Source organism: Balearica regulorum, chromosome 15 (assembly GCF_011004875.1).
Source record: "Balearica regulorum gibbericeps isolate bBalReg1 chromosome 15, bBalReg1.pri, whole genome shotgun sequence".
NCBI classification, from domain to species: Eukaryota; Metazoa; Chordata; class Aves; order Gruiformes; family Gruidae; genus Balearica; species Balearica regulorum.
This window is the reverse complement of record NC_046198.1, coordinates 3,196,230-3,216,793: the sequence shown is the minus strand read 5'-3', so window position 1 is coordinate 3,216,793 and position 20,564 is coordinate 3,196,230. Positions and strand designations below refer to the sequence as shown.

Sequence of the window (20,564 nt, the reverse complement as noted above, 5' to 3'; positions counted from 1 at the left end):
GAAATAGATCTGCCGTCAAAGAAGCCAGCATTCCTGACAGTGCCTGTCCCACAGACTCCCACAGGAGAAAGTCTGCAGAGCTGAACTAGTCTGACCCCAGGAAATCCTTCCCACGTTTCTCATTCTTGTTTAGTTTCTCCTTTAATTTTCAGAATTTGCTGAAAGGCCAGTTTGATGTTTGGTTATCTTCCTTTTCATGCACTTTCTTGCTCTTCCTTTCTTATATTAATACCACATTAAAGCTGGGATATGAACCATGCAAGTCAGGAAGTCCAAGATGCTCTTTTGGAGACACTCACTCAGTCAACATTGTTAATGATTTTTAGAAACTTCTCTGCTTGTCTTTGCTAATAACACAAATGGCTGATTCCAGACTGGAGCTGAATGCATTCATGCAGCCAGCAGGTAGTATCTCTCCAGGGAATCCTAACTTTTGTGAGCTTATCTTTTTCCGTTTTGACGAAAAAGAATCATACGGAGATCCCCAAATAAAGTATCAATAACTTTAAGATGTATGCATGTTTCCCTTTCTTTTTTACACCATATAGTAGCAGTGCTATCATGCTTCATAGCAATGATTTAAGGGCTTTTCAGTACATTCTTGGTATTGCTTTGGGTTCCAAAGTACGTTCACGGTCAAAAAGAATGAATATTGTGTAACAGACTCTGAATTTGCTCCATTCATGGTTGGTTTGGGGATTATTTTTTTTTTACATCTTCTTATTAAACAGGAATCGGAAAATTTGGAACTTCGGGGTTCAAGTCAGGGTTTACAGGACTGCCAAAGCTTTTTATCCTGTTTCCTCACATTTGAGCTCACCGCTGGACTGTTAGTCCCCATTTTGGCCTCCATAAGGCCACCCTTAGCCACTCGTACACCTGGCTGCACCACCAAAGCTGTTGATGTCTCCTAAAATTTTAGTCAGTAAAGTAATTCATCCTTCTTCCTTGCAAATTTATGAATGGGGTAGACATTAAGTGCTCCTTCTCGGTGGGACTGGCTCCGAGCTGGTTCTGTCCTAGCTAGTGCGAGCCTGGAATCAGTATTTTATTATACAGATGGGAATAAATCCATTTTGATCCATCAGACTTTCCCTCATACCCTTTGTGCGAACACTTACAAATCAACGACCCTAACTGCAGGTCTCCAGAAAGTTGTGAGGAAAGTCATATTTTGACTCCTTTTTGACCATATGCTCCATTCGGTTAAAAGCTGAAGCCAAGAATTTCTTCTGCAGGCCAGATACTTGTTACTCAGGGAACTGAGGGAATAATTAACGCAGGTCTCTGTAAAGCCAGCTTGTGACCATTCACATTCATTGGAATGTATATTCACCCCTTTATTTTTCTGCGTATTATTAATATCAAACAGCAAAGAGTGTGAGAGTGGATGCTGAAAACCAGGGAGAGTTCAAAGACGGCTGACAAGCGGATCTGTGGTCCAGAAAACAAGAGCTGCCACAGATCAAGCCAAGCTCAGAGAAAAGGCTGTAAAACAGTTTGATTGTGGCCCATCGCCATCTACAGAGTGAAGTGTCAGGTAAAAAAGGGATCTTCAGTCTTAACAGCCACAGCGCAGCTCTACCGACGCTTCTCCCGCCTCCCCTCACTCCACGCCGGGCACGCCCCTCAGGAGAGCTCCCGGCTTCCGCCGGGCCTCCGGGCAAGGCCTACCCGCGCCTCCCCGCGGCGGTTACAGGCCGAAGCGGGAAAGTGGCCAGCGGCAGTGCGGTGAGGCCCCGGCAGGTGCGTGTGTGGCGGGGCCGGGACGGGCCGGGCTGCCTTGGGGCGGGGTGAGGGAGATCCGGCTGCTAACGGCGGGCTCCGAGGCCTGGGCACGGCGGCAGCCCCGGTAACGGCGGCCGCCCAGTCGGGCCCGGTCGGCCTTGCCGAGCGCGGCGGGCGTTACCGCGGCCGCTCCCTTTCCTCCCTGCATCTCCGAGATCTGACTCCCATTAAAAACATGAGCGTGCTAGTTACTGTACTGCGTAAAAACTATGTAGACTCTGCTTAGTGCCGCATTCACCTTTTTTTTGCATAGAAAGATTTCCCCAGCAGAAGTTGTAAATGCTTCCCATGTATCTAGGAGAAAAAGCTGTGAGAGGTCTTCATGGCTATCAGTGCTATTTATTGCCGTCTAACAGGCTTGTGTACAAAAATTACCTGTTCTAATAGTATAAAAGCTATTTTATGTAGGTTGTGAGGCAAAGATAGTGCAAAGACTATGCAATGAGCGCTAAGGAAAAGGTACCATCCCCGTTTTTTTGATGGAGGGAAAGAGGTGTGTGATCAGCTGGTTAAATAAGGTGTGCAAATGCACTTTGAATATGGTTGTGCTGTGATTTTTCTAGCTCTCATGTCGCTTTTGTTCTGCAGAGAGCTTCCTTTGGCATTTTTGTACATAATTAAGTAAACAGATTATGAAATTTATAATATATGCTGTAGAGATTTTGGGAGAAGAGTGGTTTCACAGTTAAGTGCCTGAAGAGCAGCTGCTGTACAGATGTGTCGCGAAAGTGGTATGGTTTGGACTCTAGAAGGAGGAAGAACACCCAGTCTGCAGAAATGTGCTGCAAGCCTGTTTTGAAAAAAATGAGGCTTTTCTAAATAAGATTGCCATGTTAGAAACAAGGCCACTGTGCCATGCTGGGAGTGCCCTTTATGCTCTAGTGGTTCAAATCTGCATCTGACTGAGGTTTTCACAGCCTCTACAGTAAGCAAGGATTTGCTGGTTTCCTGGAAGCATCTTTTTATAGAAGAGACTTTTCCTTTTGTTCTATCAGCAGCAGCGTTTTGCCTCACTTACCATTAGCAAGCTATTGTCACATACAGCATATTATCCAAAGCTGTGTGGGAAATTGTCCTCTCTCCTCAGATGCTTCTTTGTTTATATAGGGCCTGAAGGCTTTGCTCTAGTGTTTTGAAAACGTCCACCACAATAGTAAGTATCTTCACCTGCCTTTATGCTGGTATCTCTGCAGACCACGATCTGTTAAGGCTTTGATCCAGTGTTCAGTTTTCTTACTGTAACTGTTGAACAGTGTCTGGTGCACAGAAATAGTGTCTCTGTAACAAGGATATACTGTATGGATTAATGCTGAATTGGTAAATGTAGGACAAGCCTTTCCTTTGGTTGAAAACGGAAGAAAGGGAAACTGCTCACTAACGAGAGGCAGGCTCATAGCATGTGCATTAAATCAGTCCTAATTTAATTGCCTTGGACAGCACCTGAGCTGTTCCTGAGCCTGTCTCATGACTGATTACAAGGTGTGGCTCTGATTGCCCCCACGTGGTTTTGTTGGAGAGCTTAGGGTTTTTGTGCAAAGTGTGAATACTAAAGCCTTTCTTTGAGTAGTTTGGCCTGAAATCTGGAGGAAATAATCTCTCTCTCTCTCGAAGTCAAAGGCTTAGCATAGAGGACTTCATGTGGTCCTCCATTGTAAAACTGGATGTGGAGCAGGTCCTTTCCTCTGAGCCTAGGGCTGACTTCTCAGGAGGAGGTATAAGAATCCTCTGCTTCCGTGCTCATGCAGGGGGTAACTCTGAGATCCTTTTGCAGGTAAATCTTTGCTGCTTATGCTTTTCTTCCTAGTCTTTAAGGTACTGGTACCTCAACAGGAACTTTGAAGTGGAACTCTCTTTGTGGATGTTGTTCAGATGTTTGAGCATTTGAGTCATAAGTTTTCCTTTTCGCCAGTCTGTTAATGGAGACTTTGGTGAGACATCTTTAGTCATTGAGTCAAACCCCTATGCTTGAACTAAATTGTTTCTCATGCAATATTAAGATTGAGGAAGCAATGTACTTTCTAGGGTGTTTTATAAGATGGGTGCCAAAGGCTTTAGTGTAACTAGTTCTGTATCCCCTTATATAGTTCTTTCAATGTGCTTTACAAATCAGGAGGGTTCTCACTGCCATCGTCTAGGTGGAAAAAAATAAGACTTATAGCTCTTGAATGATTAGCCCAATATACCCAATGTACATTTGCTACAAATAATGTAGATAGAAAGAAAAAACTGAACTGCAGATGATTTTGAATCCTTGTGTCCATTTCCGTATCAGTGTTTGTGGCCTCTCTAAATGCTGCCTTGCTAAACTAAACGCGGGCTTGGTTAACTCAAATCTCAGAAGGCTGAGCTAGCTAACATCCATTGTCAGTATTATATTTAACTTGTTTGCTTTCATTTAACATGCAAGTTTGGCACTCAGTTAAAAATAGCAGCTGGAATGTTGGGCAGGGGGGGGAACAGAACAAAACAAAATGGTTTAAGAGAGTCAACCAAAACAGAGTGTAATTTTACTGTGAGGGCTTTTTGGGGTTTTCATGACTTTTTCATTGCTCTCCTTCATTTTTATTTTCCTTGTTCTTTACAGAAGGATGAGTAAGTTTTCATTCCGAAAAGCTCAAGATGTCCAGTAGGCAGTAGGAGTGAGGACTGGAATTGCAAGGATGTTTTGCAGGAAGTGATATCCCCAGCATTCAGTAAGGTGAATAAAGCCATTCATTTTGCCATACTTTTGAGGTATTAGTAGGATTGCACACCATGTCAAAGTCTGTCTGTGGAGAGACTGACTTAATAATTATATTATACAAGCTCCTGCCTGCACTCTTCTTTCAAGAAGCGTGGTTTTGCCTGCTTCTCATACTGTACGTTATTAACTTACTTCTGGTTACTAATAGGTCAGACTAGGCAGGAAAGGTGGATGGAAATTCTTCTCACTGAGAACTTATTGAAGGATCTGGCTTAAAATGAAGTGCCTGTGTAAGAGGTTATGGAACAAATAGACAACAGGCAGGAACAAGTTGCCAAACCAGGTGAAGCCCCCAGGGACAGTGCTGCTAACAATGGTCTCAGCAGCAAATGTGTCACTAGTTTTTAAGGAAGGTTCTAGGGGAAATCTGTGAACTGCAGACCAGGAAGTTTAACAGCTACCAACAGAATTAGCAGAAAATACAGCAAGGTAGAATTATTGGACACCTGCATAAATATTACATAGTGGGGAAGAGTCAATGTGGCTTTCGTAATGGCAGGTCATGCCTTAAAAAAAAAAGTTGAAATTCTCTGAAGGTCTAAATAAGCATGTTGAGAGGTCTCGGTTACAGCCTGTACTCAGATTTCAGGAAGCTCTGAAACAGGAGCCCTCACCTGAGCAGCCCCTGACATAATAAGGGAGTTCCCTGTCATAAACAAACAGTTGGTGCAGAGATAAGAAAGAGGATGTGAGTAACCGGGCAGACCTCGTGGTGGCTGGAGGTCACTGTTGGGGTGCTGCAGGGATGTTTTGTAAATGACCTGGAAAATCAATGTTTCCAGCTGGCTTTATGTTATTTGAGGTGGTAAAGAAGAGGGCTGGTGATGATGAATTGCAAATGTAAACTGATTCATGTGGGTAGGGAGCAGTCCTAATTTCACACACAAAATGAGTGAGTTTTTGGAGCTGTAATGACTAATTCCATGAAGCTTTCATTGGTAAAGCCTCCATTTGGATAGTTTTACACAAGCTCAGGGAAGGCTGCATAAGCTCACAGTCACTAAGTACACAGACACTGTGCCTGGTTCAGAAGGTTCCGGTCCATAGAGATATGGAGGATATGTGGAGAAGCATCGTGTACTTATTCTGTTCTTCCCTGGGTTCCTACTTTTGACCTGGAGAGCAGGATACAGGGAGAGGCGCTCTTTGGTCTGACCCAGGGTTGGCTGTTCATATATTCCCACATAAAATCTGTACAACTGGGAATTGGTATGAGGAATTGTCTCTCCAGAAGCAGCAATGTGTTCTTATGTATGCCTCTTCATCATGCTACAAGAAATATATATATGTGTGCGAGGAAAACTTTGCAGCTGTAGGTATCTGGACCTGTGAGCCAAAGTAGATACAAATTACTGGTGGGATTCTTTTTTTTTTTTTTTTTTTTGCCTCCTTTTAGTGAAAGCTCATTAAATACATGAGGAAACACCTGCAAATGCAGTCTTATTAGAAGGATTAAAGAAACCTGTGTAGACTCTGTTGTGCCTTGACTACAGGGTGTATTTGCTGCTGAGCTGTACACAGACTTCCAGTGTCTTACTGAGTCTGGCTTGCAGGGTCCCTAAACACTTGCCTGAGACTAGCCCAGCAGCCCTGAACACTTTAGGTGCTTGTGCAGACTTAGTCAGCTCTTGATTTTCCTTTTCCGACTTCCATAATTTTTTGTGCATGTGTACACACATGTGCTTAACAACTTGGACCTAGTTTGGTTACAACAGGATTAGTAAAAAGCGATTAAACCTGCAGCTGATTCTTATTGGAGGCACAGAAGTAGAATTTGTTCACTATGCAAGCAAGCAAATATAGACAGAGATGCAGAATTTGTCTGTATTTACATGTGAAGAGATGGTGTCTTCCCAAATACATAGCACTTGGGTACTTGATATGTGTGTGCTTTTTCATAGGCAAGAAGGAATTTGTATGTACATGCAACATCCTTTATAGAAAGTGTAGACAGGCTTTGAGGCATAGAGTTTTATGTTTCATATCTTGGTATGAACAACCAGGGAGTCAAAGGGTAGACCAGTTTTTTTTCTGGATTTCTGAGATGGTATTGCAGTCCCCTCATTCTGCGTTTTTGCTTTTAAAGCAATCACATTCCTGTATGTGACCCATTTCTCATTACTATAAGGCAGTTTCCTACTGGTATTTCTAATGAGAGTTGAAGATGCTGCGATCTGTGTAGGATCAGCCCATAGCAATGAAATTACAGTGCCCTGAGGCTGCTGCTATAAGATTTACATGAAAGCACTTGCAGCTTTTAAGAATTACTTAATTGGAAATGCAGTAGGTGCCAGGCAACTCAGATCCTGTTTCTGATGTCGCATTCCATAAGAGCACAAATTACCAAATGAGTTAGTGCTCCACTCAAATTGGCCGTGTTTTCAGCATGTCTTTATGTATGGCTGATGAACTAGAAGTTCCAGTTAATACTGTCAGAGAAGTCTGGAGGTACTGTCTTCGTTGTGAAGCTTTCCCTTGACTGAGACTTTTGGAGGGTCAGTCTGATAAGGGCAAGTGTTCCTCCTCCACGCCTTCCTTCCTGCAGCCCTTTTTCCTGTTTGCACCCTTTCTCCTAGACAGGACTCTCATTTATGAAGGCCACAAGGCAGTTTTGTCTGAGGCAGGCTGCTGACTTCTGACAAAATTTTTAAGAATTCCCACTAGGTGAAAACTAGAGTTTGGAACAGGATACCTGGCATGGAGCTGGCTGTTCTATGGCAAGTCACTGACATCACTGTATTATTGTAATAAATAATTAGATGTTTATAAAAAAAATAAAAGCATCCCACCTTTCTGCCAGTTGTGCCAATGTGATTTTTTTTTTTTTTCCCCTGCCTATTTTTATATGTTTGTGTCTGGATTCTTCTGAAGTGAAATGTGACACTGTTGGGGAATTGGCACTGGTGATCCAGAGCATAGCAGTGCTGAATTTGTTTCAGTGTAGTGCAAGGAGACTATTGCTGGTGGATCTTTCTTTGGAGAAACATCAGAGCCAGATAAAGATTGTTTTTGATGCTGAAAGTTTTTGTCATCATTTTTAAAAGCTGATGATCTGGTGAAAAATGAGCCGCAACAGCTACTTTATTATGTATATACTTCCCCTACAGGTTCAGCCGTATATAGGATTCTTTCTCCGTTTCTAATTATGTATGATGTTGAACCTTTCTTTTTTCCCTTATATCTACATGTGGTTGAATTTCAGAACTGGTGAGGCATCTTCTAAAACCTGATGTCTTTTCATTCTCTTGTAAGTGTCCTTTTTTGAGGCTGACACTTTCCAAATTTAGTACCAATGGGGAAACTTAAAAAGTTTGGTTTCAGCTTTTTGTGTGTTCAGTATAGGAAAAGTGCATTCCCCACTGCTTTCATAGCCTTTTGTATAAAAAAGGCTAAGGAACATCTCCAGCAGTGCCCCAGCTGGGAGATGATCTTTTGCTAAACCAATAGAAAACTGCAAATTGTTCTTGAGTTTGAGCTAATGATGCACTGTTGGTATCACGATCTCCAGCTCCCAAATCTCTTAGCCTATTTCAAAGTGCTTTATACAGTGAATAAATAAGTTTGTTCCTGTTTGACAGGTATAAGGACTGTGGCATAGAAAAAGAAACAACTTTTTGAGGCTCATGTAGGTGACAAACCTAGAAGAACAATCTCGGGTTGTGTAGTTGCCTGAAATACATACTGTTGACTGGAACAGACTGCTCTTCATTTTTCTGGTAGGTAACTTTAAAGCTTACTTGGTGGAGGTTCTAACACAAACGTTTCTACAGCATGAGAAACAAGTTAGTGACAGTAAAGACTGGGCATCTCCCAACTCAAATGTTCTGTGTCCTGTGGAGTTTTACGACTCTGATCCGGTCACATTGCTGTTTAAAATGATCAAGACATCACTTCTGTGGACTTTCTGAGTCAGCACAATTTTTGAGGTGGTTGTTGCCTGTTTTTTTCTGTCTGCTTAACTGATTATGTTAGTTCTAGGTAAAAAGTATATAGTACTGGTTGATCTTTGTTTTCAATTTCTGAATTTCCTAACCTAACAGCAAAAATTTTTACTGCTAAGTGGAGCAGAGTTGCTTTTTATCTGCAGTCCTTAAAAGATGAATATCAAACTGCAGTTTTGCTTATCAGTAGAGCCCAATATTTGCCTAGCCTGATGTAGACACAGCTAAATCTTTCACCTGCTTCTGTAGTTTGCCTAGGTTGTCCAATTAGTTATAGCTTTCAGATTCATTGTTGTGGAGAGATGTGTAAAAATAAGAGTTTGTGGAAATGAGTTACTTTAAAATAAACTTTATATTCCTAATTATGTTTATATCATTTTTTTTAGAACTATGCCAAGAAAAAGAAAGCTGTTGGCTCAATTAAGTGCGCTCCAAAGCAACTCCAGCTTCCTTCCTTTTGATGCCTTGGAGAACCTGAACGCTACGCCTGATGGGGATTCTTCTCCAAAAAGCAGCAAATATTTTGCGGTAGAGAAAAAAATTTCTTCCCGGCTAGAAGCAGATTTTTTCAACCAGCCCTGTATTAGTCTGGCCAAGTCCTTTCTGGGACAGGTAAGACATGAACACTGAGATTACTGTACTGGAGCACGTGCTAGCTAATAACTTCGTGTAAAAGGATGAAATTCTTTTTTTGCCATTTGACTCCAGGGCTTTGCTATTTTAGGAATACAGCTCTCATTCCTTCTCTCGTTAAGTTCAGTGGAATTTAAAGACTAGTAGCCAAATCTATTTTGGATGAAGTCAGAGGAGTAATTTTTCAGGTTTAGTTTAGTCACATTTCAGAATGAGGTTTTTTGTGGAGTTTTTCTCCTTTTTTTCTGGTTTACTGAAATGCACTTTGCTGTTTGTGGTATGAAGTTTGTTTCGGGACTGTTATTTTCCTTTCAGGTATTCCTTTATTTGGTTTTGGCTCTTGCTTAGCCTGGTGGAAAGTACTGCTCTGCAGTCAGCAACATCTCCTCCTCCGCCTCCATTTTCCTCTGTTGTGATGCTCGTAGCGTGGCAGGCCCTTGGCCTTCCTTCACCCGTATCCACTGTCATAGTGTACTCGAATATTTCATTCCTATCTGCAAGTTCAGCAGACTGCTTGGTACTTTCTTTTCTGCTGCCCTGCATGCTTTGAAAGTTATATCTCATACCACCTGCTTTTATTTTTGCTGTTGCGAATAACTCGATATTTTCAGTAATAACCTTTTTGAGGTTATTAACACAAATATGCAAGGCAGCACAGGCCCTGGTTTGGAGACATTCGTGACTCCCCAATCCCACAATTAAACTTTCTTCACTCTGAAAACTGCTACTCCTACCTTTTGTTTCTGAGTTTTCAAGCCACTACTTGTTTGTGAGAGGACCTTCTCCCTTATCCCATTGCAGAAACTGAGGAATCTCTGGACCTTGTAGAAAACCTTTGGAAATCAGAGTGAGGGAGATTAAACGGGTCTCTCCTGCTTAGTGAGTCCTTCAGAAAACTCTCCCGCTGTTTCCACAGGAGGGAGTTCCTCCAGTGTTTTCCCTATTGAAAGTTCCAGTCTGGGACCTGCTAAACACAATTGCAAAATGTGTTTTTAGTTTCACTGCTATGGTCTTATCGTCTCTGAGTCTTTTTTATACCTTTATTGTCTGTGGGGTGAACAGACTCTCTGGGTTCTTATTGGTTTAGATAACTTTAGGAATTTGTTCCACAAACTGTTGATTTTGGCCTGTCTTGCTGTGTCTAGCTTTTTTTTATTTTATTTTCTAAGGATATTGTCTTGCTTGTAATTGACGCCTTTGCTCTGCTTTTTAACCCTGCTGAGTTTTTTTTGGTCTGTCTTAACCTCTTTCAGATGCGTCATATGTGTTTGCTATCTTTATAGACATCCTGCTAGAGGCTTGCCTTTCTAGCTTTAACCTTTGGCTGCCTCTCTTAAGTTCTTCCTAACAAGCTTCCTCACTTTATGTAGTTTCCCCTTTTTGCAGGTAAGCAGAATTCTGATAGATTGTTTTTGGACCTTAATGTTTGTGAAAGGACACTAAACTTTCTACTTCATGGTCGTGATACAAAGTTGTTTTTCAGGGATGAGTCTTTGGAAAAGACTTTGCATTTTGCTCTGGATCAGTTTGAGAGTTTAGACTTTTCTTGAGATCCCTGATTACTCACTCTGCAAAGCATTTGATGATGTCTAAGAAAACATAGCCTGTGTCCTGTCCTATTATGATATTTACTTGGTCTATATGAGGATACTCGAAGTCTCCCAGTACTGATGCATTTTTTATCTTAATGACTCCAACATCCTTGTGCATTCAGTTACCCCAGCCAGATGATATTTTAGTCCTAATTCTTTACTTTTCCTATTTAGGCCTAGAGTTACAAGCCAGGCAATTTCTATGTTAATTTTAGATTTTAAGTATAACCCCTAGTCTTCCATGACCCAGTCTATTGTCTCATTTGCTTAGAATTATAACTATAATGGCAATTTAGTGTTTTATTCATTATCTTCATTCTACCAAATTTTGGAGGTGCCTGGTGTATTAATATTGATTACCTTAAACATGATACTTGAGTTCTTAGAAACAAAAAAATACCCCAGAACATAGATGCAATAAACAGCCTCTCAAAATGAACGGTTGTAACACCAAGATAAATCTTCAATGAGAAATAAAAACCTCTATAAAATAGCTTACTGCAACATACTGTGAATGATCATAATTTTTAAACTGTTTAACTGAGAATATCTGGTGTGTCTGAAGAGTCAGGGAAATACCTGCACGCTTTTAAAATCATAACCTAGCCATTGCATTTTATCATATTGAAAGAGAAATGTGGCCACATGGGTGTGCTTGTGGGGTGTTTACGGGCAGTTGCAGAACACCAGTGCTTTTCTGAAGTCACTGTATTTTTCATAAAAATAATACACTGATTGTTTTCAACAATTTGAGAAGTACTGTAGGGAAACCATGACACACCGGAGTTGTAACATTTGACACTGGCTTCTCGAGTGTCCATACTGGATCAGGTCAATAACTGCATTAGTGATCCAGCACAAACATCTGTTAGGAATTAAGCTTTGTTTCTTGAAGGTCATTTTTGAACGGCTGGTTTTCAAATATGGAAGTGCTGAATGTAGTATAATTAAACTGATAGCTGTTGCCTAAATGAGATTATACTGCAGTGTTTCTTAAACACGTATTAAGCAAAATAAGAAGTTTAGAAATTGGGTCAAACCACAAAAATCTTTGTGTGGAATTTAGTGATTGTTTTATTTTTGAAGAGAATATTTTCACTGTCACGTTTTCTTCCCCCGCATCTGCTTTGTTTTATTTAAGGAGGTACCAGCAGCAAGGAACACGCTGTAATAACAAAGATCTGTTGTTGTCTGCCTGAAACCACTTCCCAGCTCTCCTGCACTGCCCCACTCTGTGGTGCAGAAAATAGAGAAATAGCATTGATGCTCACTCTGGTCATGATTATCTCTATGGTTAGGGACCAGGACTTGTTTGAAACATCTCTATGGAGAGAGATTATCTAATCATACTAGTTATTTAATTTTGCCACTCCCGTATTTCTTCTGTTCTAAAGAATATACATTCATGATGCTTCAGGGTTGATATTGGTGGTGCCTTTTGCCTTAAACCTGGTGGATTGGGGTGGAGAATACAGAAAATAACCACAAAGCAACTCTGTGGGCATTACTGTATATAGGATCATAAACTGGTTCTTTATGATACTGCCGCATCTCGACTCTCCAGGCGTTTTGTGAGATGAATGACAGCTAGGAACTTCTTGTACTGGGCTGTGGCCTGGACACTAGAAGCTGAAAACATTCACATTCTTTTACAGACTGGACTGCTAGATGGAGAGGAGAGCATGTAGTACCATCAGGACCTTTTTTCCGACTACTTTGTTTCCACAGCTCTTGTGCCCTGGTTGTTTTGTATGGAGGGTTACTAACTGATGTACTCTGACCTCTCTTTCAGATTTTAGTTCGCACACTTCCTGATGGCAGAGAACTCTGGGGGAGGATTGTTGAAACAGAAGCCTATCTGGGTGGGGAAGATGAAGCTTCCCACTCAAAAGGTGGGAAGCAAACTCAACGGAACGCAGCAATGTTCATGAAACCAGGAACTTTGTACGTGTATCAGATCTATGGGATTTACTTCTGCGTGAATGTTTCCAGCCAAGGTGAGTTGAGGCTGAAAGAGTTTTAATTCCTACAGCATTGGGCTGATTCTTCAAGCTCTGCTTGCCGCGTTGCAGTCACTTGTGAGCTCCCTATGGGCTCTGTAAAGTCAATGACTTGCTGTCACAACCTTTCCTTGGGACCTGGGTTTTGCCATTGTGGACGGTATGTAACTGTGGACAGACAGCAGATTCACTTTCACCGTGACAAGCAAGGCCCAGGCTGCTGCCTTATTAATGTTTCAGTGAACTTTGTTCCTCAAAAGTGGTGATGTAGAAGTAAATTTGCCGTCTGATGACAGCCTGAATCTTGATCTCTGTTGTCATGATAAGAGACTCTGCTGTCTCCTACCTTTATCTTCAGAAGCTGTAAACGTTGGGGAAAACAAAAAGGTTTGAGATGTTCTAAGCTTAAGCAAGGAGTCATTGTAAGAGCGTTTCAGCTGTTTTGCTGTATCTTAATACGAAAAAAAAAACCCAACAACAAAACCAAAACAAATCAAAATGCCCAGACTGCTACAGAATCTTCAATCTTCTTTTATTATTCTCAAGATAATATGATCAACCCCTAATCAAATGATTCTGGAATTTACTGAGACTCTCCTTCCACAGCTCCTCTTAACATGCAAGTGTTACTTCTAAAACTTGGGGTTTTTTCTTTCCCGTAAGAATGACAGTGTTTGCCTTTTAAATTGCATTAAAAAATTGCAATTGCAATAAAGCTATTGGTTAATTAGACACCTTGAAATGGCAGCGGGTATTTCTTAGATAAATACTCATTCTGTTAGGAAAAAAAATTTCAAAAATAATTTCTTTTCCTCTTTCACCATTTCAAAGATAAAGCTTAGAAAAACCAAACACTGCTTGTATATTCCTAAGTGGAAAGCAATGTTGTAACAGTGACCATTAATCCCCAGGTTTTGGCCTTTGGACGGGAACCAAGCAGAAAACCAGTGCCAGGTTATGCTGCGGGGGAAGAGCCTGTCTTTCTAAATGGAGGTCTGGAATCTGGTGGATGAACACATCTGAATTTCATTAAGCTGCCTCTGCCAAATGTGTTCAGATAATGAAAGCAGAATGGTTCTTTATTCAGGGTGGGATTCTTAGTGTTTGAAATATTAGGAATAATAATTTTTATTTAAAGAAAGATGCTTAGCCTTTGAATCCTAAAAGGATTTCTTTGAAATTTATGCTTTGGGAAATTATCCCTTATATACCTGTGTTTAGTTTTGTAGCAAATCAGTTAGGGCTCACTGCTGTGACAGATTTAGTAGGATTTTTTGTTACAAACTTACTGTCCATTAGCCTGTCATACATGCAGTTATGCTGACACCAAGCACGGCTGTTACTACCAGCTTTGTTGGGAATGCGCTGAAGTAAATAGCATGGCTGTGCATGTTGGGTATCACAGGTGCACCTACACAAGTAGGATTTACTCCTTCAGTCTATCTGCCCACATACAGATGTGTGCAAAGAAAGAACTGGAGAGGGAATCATACCTGAGATGCTTTTCCCATCTTAACATAGGTGGAGGAGAAGCCTGTCCTGTTGTTTAGTCTGAGGGAAGGATTGAGGAAGTCATCTTTGGTGGTGGAACTTGTGCACCTGGGTAGAAGGCAAAAGCATTTCATTTGGGGGATATGGGACAGATCTTGGAAACTTTGTTTTGAATCTGGCTGTGGCTGTGCATAAAACGTGAGGAAACACTGGCAAAAGAAAAGTCTGTTGGGGCACAGCTTGGTCCCTCTTTGTAGCACAGGCTTTGCTCTGCTTATAGCATGAACTTTTGATGTAATCAGTTTCAACATCTTCGCGCAGGGAATTTGAAGGAAAATATCCAAATACTTCAGGGTCTCCCTGGGAATGCTACAAAAACCTGAGTGTCTGACCAGGAGACTATAAAAGGAATATGAACGTATTTCTGAAGGTGTCGCTTGGAAAGACTGAACACAAATCACAGAGAACACTAAACGCTTTTCCTTTTCAAAGGGCGCATCTCCGGTGATGTCCCAGAACTGCATCACTCTCTTGGATTTTGGCAGTGACAGCTGCAGGGCACCAGGAGTCAAACAGTGGAGAATAGTGGTGATTGCATCTATTCCCATAAATCATCTTCTGCCTCCTGTCACCTCCTGGGATCTTTCACATCCCCTTCTCGGCTGTCTTCCAAGCTGAAGGTTTCTGGTCTACTTAGTTATTCCTTCCTTAGGCTCTTGCTCCAAAGTTAGTTAGGACTTTGACCATCCTGGTTGCCTGTCCCTGAATCTCTTCCAGTTTTGTTATATTTCTCTGTAGATAGAAGGGAGGAGCAGAACAAGTCTAGATGCGCACACAGATGTCAGGAGAGCAGAGAAACTTGCTTTATATGAGTAGTTGAGGTTTACATCTGGGAATACTGTACAGCATTGCTGCGGCAAATCGGAGCAGTGGAGAAGGGGAAATGTCTGGTGTCTGCAAACACACACAAATGGACCCCCTCTTAGGCCGTTTTAATTTTGACCTGGATGCGTGTTAGCAAAGTTCATACTGACTGACGTGAGAATTAAGGGAAAACTTGAGGGTGATCTTGGGAGAAATAGTTCTAGAGATTTTCCAAATGACTCTTGAAAGATGTTTCTGGCCATGGAGTGGTTTGCGTCAAAATACTCATGCAATCATGCACTGGTGTTTAACAAAGCATTTATTTCTGGAGACTGTTGGAACAAGCACATAGATTTAACTGAGATCTAGTGTGGTTTTAGTTGGTTTATTAAAGTTAGCACAAACTAATAACCACAAACGAATTCTTAGCTGGCTTAGATTAAACTGTCTAGTTTTGTAGTGTAGGCAAGTCCTTGTGCTGCTTAAATTACAGGATCCTCGTGGAGAAGGGCAAGCAGTTCAGAGAACCGGTATATATATCCTCTTAAGTACTGGCAGTGACTGCTGTCCTGCTGCTTCTGAGGCTCTCGAACTGAGTGACTGTAGAGCTGATTTGGAGCCACAAGCTTAATGAAAGCAGCCGTCCTTTTACTGGAGAGAGATCAGCGTGCTGCACTGTCCCTGTGTTGCCTGTGTTTTGCTACCTTCTTGGCACAGCCACTGCCCAGGGCCGACCCAGACACACACTGCTGGGACCAGGCAAGCAGTGTGAACTGGACTGCTGCAGCAGACTTTGTTTTAAAAAAGCCAGTTTAACACTGACTTGAATCATGCTGGGCTATTCTTGGTCCTTAATCAGCTCGGGATCTGAGGCCCATACGAGCTGTGCAAAGCTTTATATGCTGCTCCTACTTGCTCCCTTCTGCTTAGCTTGACAAGAATGGGGTATTTGGCTCACGAGACTCTGGCTCTTAGAGCTCTCTCCTTTTGACGCGTTACCTTGTAGCATCATCTGGTTTAATACCAGGCGGAATAAACCTTCTCTTCTGTTTTCTATACTTGGCTTATGCTAGACTTCAGGCTCAGCGCTGTCACTCAGGGATACTAAAAGGGATGTCACCTGTAGAGCAGAGCTGTGCTGGCAGAGCAGCTACAAAAGCACAGACGTTACCTTGAGAGCCACCGCAGCTGTAGTGTCCTCAGCGGTGTGTCCTCAGCCCAGCCTGATGCTGCTAACAGACATTAGAAGCATTTCTGCTGTAGCTTATTGTTTTGCCACTTTGCTGAGGCAAGAAGTTGTGGCTGTTGGTGCGCTCAGTTGAGTTCACTTGACTCTATCTTTGTGTTTGTAAAATTGTAACAAGTTGAAGGGTGGGTTCAAATATTTTTTTGGGCATCACTACGTTGTTGGGGTTTTTTTTTTTTGAGAAAGCATAGATGATAGAGGAAGAAGAATTTATAGAAAAATATAACCAATGTCTTCCAGTGTGCATGAATCCTACAGTATACCCTGAGTAGCAAAATAGTCTTAGTAAAAAAAAGAGCTTTCCCTAGGGTTAAGGAGGATGTTGGGCTTCCCTCACTCCAGGAAGAAGGTAAATGCCAATCAAGCCTCTCTCTTGACTTTCCTGTGATTTGTTTCTCTGGAATTTGCCACAGTGTGTTTATTGCTGCCAGGTCTGAAAGAATAGCTTGTAAAATTGAGATCCCAGTGATGCTCTACCCAGGCCCAGCGTCACACTGCATGGACTTCCCCCTAACTTTCAGATCCTAGACTAGGACTTTGAAGGAAGGGTTTCAGGAGCAGTGAGTCAGACGGGTGGAGAGAGAAAATTTTCTTCTCTCCAGTGGCCAAGAACCGTTTCCAAGAATGAGAGCTGGAGCTGTTCCAGGGAAGGAGCAGCAAGCTGCACAGTGGGAGTGTGGGACTTCCCTATCATTTTATGATTTCTAGCTGTTTAGGGAGAGAATTGGCCTCTGCGTCGTTGTGAGATCGCAGCTTTTAGCTCTGAATGCTACTCGTTATATAGAGTGACTGTTAGATGTGGGAGGTGGATATTCAGCACCTCTGGACTGGCACTGCTGCTGATGGCGTGTCTGTAGCTGTGTCAGGCAAATGCTGAAGCCAGATAACCCCTGGGAGCAAACTGCTGCAGACTGCAGAGGGAGGAAGGCAGGCTGAAGCACTCTGGCAGGCAGGAGGTGAGCCAGAAGGTTTCAGCTACTCCTTGGTAGTTAAAGTAAAACTTCTGATGTGCAAGTATGCTCAGGAGGACCCAAACTTCAGCCCAGGGGTGTGGGGACAGATGGGGGCAGAGATGACAGTAGCTCATCACGGCATCCCTGCACTCTTACCCTGCCTGCTGTCTCCACCTTTTCCCGGTGTGTTGCTTTCATGTTCTGGGGCTGCTAGGTCGGAGCAGAGAGCGGGGTATGTGTTGCACACAGCTAGAAAAAGTGTGAAAACTTCCTGGTGGAAATGCAGCAAGAGCAGCCAGAGACAGAAATGCCAGGTACCCTCCACCACAGCTCCGCAGATGCTCTGGGAACACCTGCGGTTTCCCCAAGTGCTTGTGTCTCTTTCATGTGAACTCCCAAGGACTTGGTTTGATTCAAGTCTAACCATGGTTTCCACTTGCATTTGTGATGGATGAAGGCAAATAGTGTAATTAGTGATTGCTCAGAATCCCACAGTTGTTCCTGGCCAGTGAGGCAGCATCCCAATGTGAAGGATGTTTCTTTGTGCGTGGATTAAAGGCAGAATTAGGACATGGAGCTTGTTCTTCAAAAATCTAAAATGACCTTTGAGCTCTAAATCACTGTAGTACAGGGAAGCAGCTTTTGGCTGCCAGATTAGCATCAATCCCCCTCCTTAGAGAAGGGAGTGCCTGGGAACAGATTGCTGACAGCTGCTGGAAGTAAGTCTGTTGACTTCACTGAGCTGCACTGAGGGCAGTGGGGCTCTGAGCAGGTTCAGGGCAATAGGCACACCTCGTGAAAGCCAGAAATCGGGTCCTCAGTTGATAGGCTCGGTTGGGAGCCCAGGAGCGTAATTTAGTGTGGGATTTGTACAAAATATGAGAGAGATTCTATTTTTAGAAATTGCTGGTCCTTGGGGATCTGTCAGTGCCTACAAAAAACCCTTTGCCAGGCGTGAGCACGGCTCCAGATGTTTGAGGCTGGAGAGGGAGAGGGGATTCTTGCAGAGCGGCATCACCAGCACACAGATGCTGGCGGGGAGGAATGCCGTGGGCGGCCCCAGCACAAGGGGTGCTGTGTGGGGCAGCACACTGACCGCTTTACCAGGCTCTCTCCTCGCCCACTCAAGGTCATGAGAAGACCTTCCTTGCTGTCCAGTGGAAAATACCAAGGAAGTGTTTATGTCCCACTTAGGCTGGAGATCCTTGTCACGGGAATGTTTGTGCTCAGAGCTGCATCTTTGCTTCACTGTCACCAAAATCGGGGAGGGCAGCTGATCACAACAGCTCTGGGGGCTGGTGTTTCTGAGGCTCCTGAGAGGGTGGCAGATCGCATTTGAGGTGAGAATCTGTCCATTTCCTTCACTTCTTGTCGTGGCAAGGTCTCTGCTGGAGCGATGCAGCCAGAGATGGCACAGCCCCATCTTGCGGGAGCTTCCCTGGCTCAAAGCTTTGGATCGCTCTCTGTTGCAGCCATGGGGTTACCCAAAGCCATGGTCATCCCACCCGCTGTTACACCTCCAAGCGGGTGTTTGAATTGGTAATGCTGCAGCCGGGGCTCCCTCTGCAGAGGCACAGGCAGTGGCCGCTCCCAGTGCCCACAGTTCCTTCCCAGGTTTCTCTTTGTCCAGCCTCACTCTCCAAGCTGCCTGTTTCTGCTGGCAGCAGCCAGACTCATTCCTCCTCTCCTTTGTTAGCAGGAGTTCTTGTAATCAGAGTTCATTATAAATCCACTGGGTTTGGGAGCAGCTTTGGATAGCTGTGCCAAAACTAAACCATATGTGTATTTATTCCTGAACATTGTGCTGACATAAGAAAAACCTCTTGCCCTCTGGCAAGCCTTGGAGCAGCAGCTATGCTTAGTAACATCAAGAAGTGGGGTTGGGGAAGAGCAAGTCACCACTGATGAATAAAGGACACAGAGCGATGCGACACTGGACCTCCAGAAGAGGGAAAGGAGTGCAGTGACCACGGGCTAGCAGTGACTCCAGAGCCTGGCACTCGAAGCCAAGTGGCCCAAGAGACAGACAGACTCTGTGGTTGGGCTCTGCAGGCAATTCCTAGCTCCGTCAGGCTACGCTGAGCCACAGAGCTGACATGCTGGCGGTGGGGCTGAAAGCTGAGCTTGTTCTCTATGAACAACCCTGTACTAACCCGAGGTTCTTGTTCTGTGCAGGGGAAGGGGCCGCAGTCTTGCTTCGCTCTTTGGAGCCTCTTCGGGGTTTAGAAGCGATGAGAGAGCTGCGCAGTGCTTCAAGGAAAGGACCCACGAAGCCGCTGAAGGACTGGCAGCTGTGTAACGGGCCCTCCAAGCTCTGCCAAGCATTTGGGATTGATAAGGCTTTTGACCAAAGGGACCTGACTCAAGATGCAGCCATCTGGATGGTGCCTGGACGTGACCTGCCAGGGGAGCAGGACGTGGTAGCCACAACAAGGATTGGCATTGGCAACAGGGGAGAGTGGGCACAGAAACCTCTCAGGTTTTATTTACGAGGAAACAAATTTGTGAGCGTTGTAGACAAGAAAACAGAGAGAGAGATGGCAGCAATGGGACACTTGCAGCTGACTTGAGCTGTGCTCTGTACAACAGCCCCAAGCTATGTCAGACACAGTGAGTTGGAGGTTTTTAACAATAAATGTACTTTATTGCGACGCATAGGGCAAGGTGGAATTGTACGTGTGGGGCAGACTGGTTTGGGTCTCCCAGCCAGAACGGAGGTTGGGTTTGGATGTTGAAGGCCACTTTTGCCTGTGAGTGGGTCTAGGCTCAGTTAGGGTGGAGGAGCGGTGAAGGCTCACGGCTCTGACCTACTGTGCTGCGCCCATTGCCCCTGGCCCCAGCCGAGACCATCACTTGGCTGCGGCAGGGGAACAGGCCAAAGCCTTGAGGGCAGCAGGGCTGACAGAAAGGACAGGAGCTGGGTTTGATCCGCCTGGAGAAGAGGAGGTAAAGGAGGGATCTCACTGTTGGCTACACCTACCTAGTGCGAGGGTGTGGAGAAGACAGTGCCAGACTTTTGTCAGACAGGATGAGAGGCAATGGGCACAAGCCAGAAAACAGGAAATTCTTATTAGCTGGATGGAAAATATTTGCACCATGAGGGTGGTCAAACACTGGAACAGGGGCCTGGAGAAGCTGTGGGATCTCTGTCCTTGGAGACAGTCAAACCTCCACCGGACAAGCTCCTGAGTGACCTAACATGCTTTCTTTGAGCAGAGATTTGGATAGAAGACTTCCAGAATCCCCTTCCACCCTCTACCAGTCTAACGTCCAGCTTGGAGAACAAGAATGTTTTTTGTTTGTTTTCCCAGCT

The 20,564-nt window shown here is 43.7% G+C and overlaps 1 protein-coding gene across 1 annotated transcript; it reads left to right on the top strand.

Moving 5' to 3' along the window:
* Positions 1-8,109: 8,109 nt before the first annotated feature.
* On the top strand, positions 8,110-19,902 carry MPG (N-methylpurine DNA glycosylase). The gene is made up of 4 exons (XM_010299449.2): positions 8,110-8,247; positions 8,859-9,084; positions 12,490-12,694; positions 19,427-19,902. Exons 2-4 carry the CDS (start codon positions 8,863-8,865, stop codon positions 19,819-19,821), a joined length of 822 nt encoding a protein of 273 aa, XP_010297751.1. The 5' UTR covers positions 8,110-8,247; positions 8,859-8,862; the 3' UTR covers positions 19,822-19,902.
* Positions 19,903-20,564: the final 662 nt, after the last annotated feature.

Coding starts and splice junctions, on each gene's coding strand:
- MPG (XM_010299449.2), top strand. CDS start 8,863: ATGCCAAGAAAAAGAAAGCTGTTGGCTCAATTAAGTGCGCTCCAAAGC. Junction 9,085..12,489: donor CCAAGTCCTTTCTGGGACAG/GTAAGACATGAA, acceptor CCTCTCTTTCAG/ATTTTAGTTCGCACACTTCC. Junction 12,695..19,426: donor CGTGAATGTTTCCAGCCAAG/GTGAGTTGAGGC, acceptor TGTTCTGTGCAG/GGGAAGGGGCCGCAGTCTTG.